This window comes from Morone saxatilis, unplaced genomic scaffold (assembly GCF_004916995.1).
Source record: "Morone saxatilis isolate NCDOM2014 unplaced genomic scaffold, NCSU_SB_2.0 Contig6, whole genome shotgun sequence".
NCBI lineage: Eukaryota > Metazoa > Chordata > Actinopteri > Moronidae > Morone > Morone saxatilis.
In genome coordinates, this window is record NW_023340206.1 from 7,685,213 (window position 1) to 7,692,498 (window position 7,286).

Consider the following 7,286-nt stretch of genomic DNA (forward strand, 5'->3'; position numbering starts at 1 on the left):
GTACTCAGGACCATCTTTACTGGTGTACACCGCTATCGCTATGTGGACACCAACTATGCTTTCACTGAGGAAGAGGAGGAGCAGAGACAGCAGCATCAACAGATTTACACAGACTTCATCAAACAGATCAGACAAACACGCCTGCAGAAGATCAAGCAGAGGTAAGCTTTTTATGAATAGTTTGATGGCCAATCTTAAGTCTTTTTTGTCAATAAAGAGCTGGACCTTCGTTTTTGGTTGTCAGACAACAGGAAAAAGTGGAGGACGATGTGGATATTGGGATTGTTCCTTCTCAAGGGCTTGTTCCCCCTGAACTTCACATCAGAGACCTGGAGAGCAGTAAAATCTCAGAGACCAAGTCAAACCTCAGCTGTACTTCCCCAGCAACCAAACACAGCTGCCTCCAAGACATGAGATCCATCAGCCGGCAGGTCAACAGTCAGGTCACATCAAAGGTGGCCCATAGAAAACATCATAATTAATTAAATAGTAATAGATCAGTTAGCTATTGCACAGAGTGTGATTTCACTGCAAAATTTAGGGTAAAGTTTTATGTCTTTCTATTTCTCTCTCTCTATAGGTTTCAGAAGTAATGAATGCAGTTCCCTCTACCAGCCAGGAGGTGGCAGACTGCAACAAGAGTCTGACAGCTCAGGAGCTCTACAAAGTTGACATAGGTTAAATATTCAGTTCAGAAGTGCTTGCCACTGTTTCTAATAATAGCTCAAGAACAAACTGTGAAATACAGCAAAACAGTATAAGTGTGAGAGTGTGTATTTGTGTGTTGTTCTTTCTCCTCATGCCCTTTCTGAAAGGAAAGTAAAGATCTCACACTTTCCTCATTAGGTCCATCGTCAGTGGACTTTGGTGAGGTTTGTGTGCAGTCGGTATGTGTTCAGAACCTGGAGCTGATCAATCATCTGTCAGTGTTCGTCTGGGTGCAGCTGGAGGTGGACTGCCCTGAGCTGCAGGGCTCCTCACCCCTCTCCCATGTCCTGCCTCCCCACTCCCACAGCTCCCTGCCCCTGACGTTTCAAAGCACCAAGCTGGGTCCCTTCTACAGGTTGGTGGGGGGGATGCGGCTCAACACACCTTTATTGCATAAAAATTAGTTCAAGTGCAATATAAACATACTTCTTTCCTCCAGGCCTGTATCCTACTCTGTGAACCAGCACCACCCTGGTCAGATCCTGGTCCAGGCCCAGGTCGTCCCCTTGGCTCTTGAGCTGTCCACTTCCCTGCTGGTGCTCCACCCCACCCCATTTTTGCTCGCCCAGTCAGGATACAGGAGCTCAGTTACTCTTCGAAACCAGCGTAACCACGCCGCAGAGTTCACGTGGAGACCAGTAGTCACAGAGAGTGGCATCCTGTTCTCCATTCGACCAGCTACAGGTGCTAAAAGTGCAGCTTAGTTTCAGTGTGCCTGGGTGTGAGTACCCGGTTTAGCCCTAATATCAAGAATGTCAGTTTGCATCTTCTCCCTTTCTGTTTTTCTTCATGAGACTTTATTATATTACGTTAATAAGCATTTTAAATCAATAGATTTGCCTATTTGAATGAGAGCTGATACAACAAATAGACTCCCCTCCCTCCCCAGGTACAGTGGAGCCGTACAGCGAATTGGACTGTGAGGTCGTGTGGCATCCAGCCTTCTCCTCCCCTTCAGAAGGAGACTTTGACCTCTGTGTCCATGAGGGCAACACACAACGCCTGCACTGTGTTGCTAAGGTCTGACTGTGCAATAGGGAAGATTATTTTGTATGATCTACTCACGTTTACTACTTGCTGGCTTTGAATAACTTAGTGACATTACACCCAAAATCTATCATTAAAGCATCGAAAACTCACAAACTCTCAGTTAGTAGTTCCTCCAGGAGGTGAAAACCCACTCCTGCACCATAATCCACTGTTATGCATCTATATCAGGGGCTTGCAAAATCTTTGGATGTGGGACAGGCAGGCAAGTCCAGACTAGTGTTTTGGACCAATTGGGGAAGGGAACATTAGACGATCACATATTCCTAAATTCTTAAATCATCAGGTGGTTATTGTTTGTGCAGTCAGGAGGGTAGCGTGGGGAGATTGATGATGTCCGAGCTCATCACATCTTTGCCATTCGGTAGCCAAAACCACATAGACCGGTGTTAGGTTGCAGCCAGATCGTTGAATGCCATTGATTTATATGCTCGGTGTATTCCCAGCCTTAATATTTTCACCAAAACGTAAACAACGTGTCAATCCTGACACACAACTCTGCCCGGGTTTGTTTTGCCCATTTGAGAACTACTCTGTCTTAGCTCGCTTACAAGAGTCCAAACACTTGGGTATCGAATGTACACTTGAACATCTGCTGTAATACGTTTTTAGCTTGTTCCTTCAGGCTGAAGAATGGCTGTGGCCAGTGGCTTTCTGTTGGATTCATAGAGGCTACAATTGATTGGTAGTGAGAAGTTTTCTGTGTATACCAGCTGAGGTAGCAGAACATCCACAGAAAGTTTTCAGTTCACCTCTGCAAGATAGTTGAAAATCCACTTCCACTTTTAATACAACTACCAGGGATTCTTGCGTTTGGGTTCCATTTCCTTATTTTATGCTGTAAGGTGTTTTGCTTACATTCATCACTAAGTGGCAAAACATAAATGATGTAATGTCACCTTGAGATTGCTCAAGACAACTATAATAAAGGTTAATAGCAAAAGAAAGTCAACAATCTGAAACAGTGATGAAATGGAATAGATTATCAAATAGAAAAGGCCTCTTTATTGACTTATTTTCTTTTTTTTCCCCGATGTTCAAAAATCATACACGGCCAAATCCATCAAAGAGGCAGATATCGATTTCTTATCTGACAGCAGCCTCAGTAGACCAGAACACAATTCTTCAACAAGAAGGGTTGTGTTTTAAGTAAAGCTTGTGACTTTCAGACTTTCAATGGAAGAACTCTGCTGCTAACACTTGCTGTTCTGTTATCGTCATCATTACTGTTGCTCTCTTCACTGAGTCGTACACATGCTCGAGATACATGTGCTCTGGGGGCTGTCAAAAGTCATTTTGTAAAAGGTTTAGGGAGAGTGGGTAAACTACTAATGTAGAATAAAACACTATGAGTGGATTTCACAGAACGATGATGAATAACATTGAGATCATTTTTCTTTCTGTCCTTCTCTCAGGTTGGATCCTCCAGTGTCCAGCTGGCAGACAAACAGGTCCTATTTGGATCAGTGCCTCTCAACATGTTTTCAATCAGAACTGCAGTCTTACACAACACTGGACAGAACCATGCCTACTACCAGGTTCCCACACACACACACACACTTGTTTTTGCACTGATACTTGTACAAACTAAACAAGAAACATAGCCAATCTCTCTGCTCTGTGTCTCTGTTTGTTTGAGGCAGGTGCTGGATCTTTGCCCTCTGCCAGGCATGGTGGTGAGTCCACCTGAGGGCGTGGTGCCAAGTGGGGGGCAGGCTGCTCTTAAGATCCACTTCAACCCTGACTCTGTCATCAAGTTTGACACCAGAGTCGAGGTGAGAAAGATAGGAAGAAAGGAGAGGGCTTATCTGAATGTTTATGTACATACATATGCATATACAATAATTTGTCCCTGTGTTTGTGTAATAAATAAAGAGAGGAACTGATGTACATAACCATCTGTGTCTATTACAGATAGCTCTGAGGAGCATGAAGTCCATTGAACTCCGAGTGGGCGGATCAGTGGAGCCTCCAAATGTAGACACCAGTGTGGTGAGTTTCTCTGTGTCTTTTGATGTTACGTTTGTGCACACACAGTTTTTTCTGTATCGATGAAGGAGTGACAGACCACAGCAATAAATATGGGTAGAGAAAAAGAGATCGCATAATAAGAGGATTACGAAACAGTTTCTTAGCATAAAAGCATTTATTAGATTACATCTTACAGCAGACAATAACCCATCAGCTTGTAAGTTAACTTCTAAAAAACTCACGCATGAACTTAGGAAAACACACTTAGTCTAGCCAAATCTTCAATCTTACTTCTTTGGCTTTCTAATGAGGAGCACAATGGGAATAAGCTTTTAGCTTTATTTTGTTTTTATCCTCCTCAATTTAATTATATGTCAGGACTGGGTGATTGCAGTATTTACCTTTGTCACTCTCAAATAAATCAATCTATATTTTGCTCCATGTCGGAAGCGCAGTCGATATAATAAACAGTTAGTTGTTCATCATATTGATTGCACTTGGTACAAAGGATCCATTTGTAAATAATAAGAAATTTGATTTGAAGCACCTTTTATGTAACTCAAGTACACTTTACATAAAGAAAACAAACATATAGAAGGATATGTCTACATTTAAAAACAGAAATGAGCTCAGCATTGCAAATTGAGAGGGGGTGTAGATGTGGAGGAGACCAGAGAGGTGTTAAGCAGAGTTCTTGGCTTATTGAAATCTGTCCAGGGTTTTATTTGGTAAAGAGCTCTGTCTTGTTGGTGTTAAGTTAGATCATGTTTGAAGTCATCCAGTTTTTTTATGGCAAGAAGGCAGTTATTCTTATTTACCAGAAGACATTAACTCAATATTCAGAATCAAAGGGATGTTCAGAGTCAATAACAGCAACAATACACAGAGCATCTAATGTTTTTTTTAATGACATTCAGTTCTCGCGGTTGTTGGAACATCCCGAGCCAATTTGTTTTCATTTGCCACAGGTCACTATATCAGACTGAGATGCAGTTTTGACTGGCTCCAAACTCCTTAATTTATAGTAAGAAATTCACTAACTGGCTTTCTTACATGTTTGTTCCAAGGGAGACACTGAACAAAATATGAATATCAACAATCCAAGAAGGAGTAAGGCCACTCTTAAACTTTAGAAAAGCGTTGGTTTTCACAGCAAAACTATTATATAAATCCTTAACCGTGTGTAGGTGGTCAGTTGAGCTCTTTCTCTAAGACGCAAAATGTGTTTTTCGTTGATATGTGAAGTGGAAATCCTACACACCTACTGTTGCAGCAAAACCTATTTACCAAAAATGTATTCTATAGTTCAGGGATCCTTGGTTTGTGCATTTTGTACCACTCTTTGTGCACTGGCGTTCCAGGTTATCATACCTAAACATACCTTGTTGGTGTTTGATTAGTGACCTCGACCTTGATTTGCCAGGTTTTTGTGATCATCATCATTTTAGGGATCATTAAGCTGCTACTTCACTGCCGCTATTATAAAATGATTATTTTTTTTAAACTTTTTTTAGTATTTCACACTATTCATGCATGCCAAAACAGTACAAGCATATATTTATACAGTTGTCTGCCGTATAAATGCAAGACGAAGAGGAAGAAAATGGAGGAAAAGAAAGAAAAATTACATAATTCATCCACCCACACGGTTGTTGACCCCTCTTGTCACTTTGTAGTTTATAGAAACTTGACTTAATCAGCTGTCTTAATAGCAGCGATTGCCTCGTCATCTACATTTCTGCAGCTAAAAGATTGTGAAAATAAAAGGCCCACTGTCAAATACATAATATATGCAGAGGTTTTATCTTCATTTTCTTAGCTGCAGTCAAATGAGAAAATGACCTTCTTTTGATATCTTGACAGATTAAGAAGCAGCTCATCATTCATCACCACTGTGCTCGGTAGACATGGCATGCAAGCCAATAGCACATTGGCAGCAAATATAATCAGGACACTCCAAAAACATGTAGATATATGTGCCAATAGATTGTTAATAACAAACGGAGCTTGTTGGACAGCATCTTTGAGTTGAGAAATAGTTCCTATGGATAATTATATGTTTAGACAAAACGTATATATAAAGAAATCACAATATACAAAGAAAAATACACTGTACTCCATAAAGGACTCATAGCCATCATATTCTGTATTATATATATCTGTTTGAGTCCCATCTGTCTTTCTACTATTATAGAGAAACAGTAATACCATATGTAACATACAAAGTGGCCATTTCGTATGTTGTGTTCTTAAACACAAGGTGTTCATTTTCGAGGAAGAAAAAGTCAGGCTTTGTGTAAAAGTTTGTGTCTTCGGAAACAGTGGAGTCAAGGATATTCTTCTTTTGTATGTTTTCCAGTTGTTGAAAGTAGAAAATGATTCTTTCTCTTTCATTGTTATTTGCTGTAGCTGTTGAGGCGCTGGAACAGAGTTGCCTTGGCAGGACGCAATTGTTACAGTGCTCCCTGAAACTTTAAGAGTGGAGTTTTTAGATAAGTTCATCATACTGAAGAGATAATAGGGATTCAGAGACTTTTCAGACACTTTTCTAAGCAGCTTGACCTCTCTTCTCAAAGCACAATGAAAGGTACCAATTTCACCTTTTCGGTATGACATTTGTATTGTTTAATTCGCTGAGATGGTAACCTATTAAATGTCTGGGAAAGACAACCGGAATGGCATTTAATGATTTCATTCATCCTTATTCGCTGAACGTAATGGTTTCCGGCCTTATTATACATGCAGTTTTTTTATCCACCTTTGAGATGACTGTTTCTCTCTTATCTACTTGTTTTAATTTCTCCCTCCCTCTTTTCAGTCCCATTTCCAGTTTTACGGCGTCCATGCTGGTTCTCAGCGAGCGATACCGTTTGCTCTGACAAACCGCTCGTCAGCCAGAGCCCGCGTCGCCTTCAATCTGTCAGAATACACAGACTTCTGTTTGCAGCTCCCTCAGCCCTCAGCAAGTACGTATTTACACACACAATGCAGCATATCACACAGTTGACATACAGTATGATGGTGGGTGTGTAATATGTCCTAAGAAGAAAAGAAGACACAGGACATTATGTTACTGTATGTGTGGGCTGTAGAAAAAATACATAAAATAAATGTGTTCCTGCCATTTTGATACACAACATGTTGTCTAGTGTGTGTGCTTTTATTTTGGTGATTGTTTCTGTGCATTTTCACAAGCAGAGAAGGAGCCAGGTGTGAGTGTTGTGGAGGTCCAGGGCAATCAGACAGTGGCCTGTTCCCTTGTATTCTCCCCCACTCAGGTGAGATTTTGACCAAACATCTCCCAGTAGATACAGTAATATGAAAATTGAGCGGACCAAGTTTAAATGCACATTTAGTATCTGTGATTTGACTTCTCTCTTCCCACTTACTGAAGTAGTGTGCATGGGGCTCTAGCAACAGTGATTTTCAATATCTAAGAGTTTGAAGGGTTTGGGTAGGATGCGGGGCCCTTTCAAAAACAAAAACCCAAGGGCGAATGTGTAAGAAACGGATAAAACAGTGTGTTTATCTGCTGTCGTTAGCTACAGTAGTCAGCATGT

General features: G+C 40.9%; 1 protein-coding gene across 1 annotated transcript in view; it reads left to right on the forward strand.

Annotated features, from left to right (window-relative positions):
* Window positions 1-7,286, forward strand: part of LOC118339730 (cilia- and flagella-associated protein 47-like) — a 44,645-nt gene that overhangs the window by 4,284 nt on the left and 33,075 nt on the right. The window contains 11 exon segments of the mRNA XM_035677444.1: window positions 9-161; window positions 245-455; window positions 581-677; window positions 847-1,063; window positions 1,148-1,392; window positions 1,598-1,728; window positions 3,171-3,293; window positions 3,399-3,530; window positions 3,670-3,747; window positions 6,545-6,692; window positions 6,925-7,004. Of these exon segments, the coding sequence (XP_035533337.1) occupies window positions 9-161; window positions 245-455; window positions 581-677; window positions 847-1,063; window positions 1,148-1,392; window positions 1,598-1,728; window positions 3,171-3,293; window positions 3,399-3,530; window positions 3,670-3,747; window positions 6,545-6,692; window positions 6,925-7,004 (1,615 nt within the window).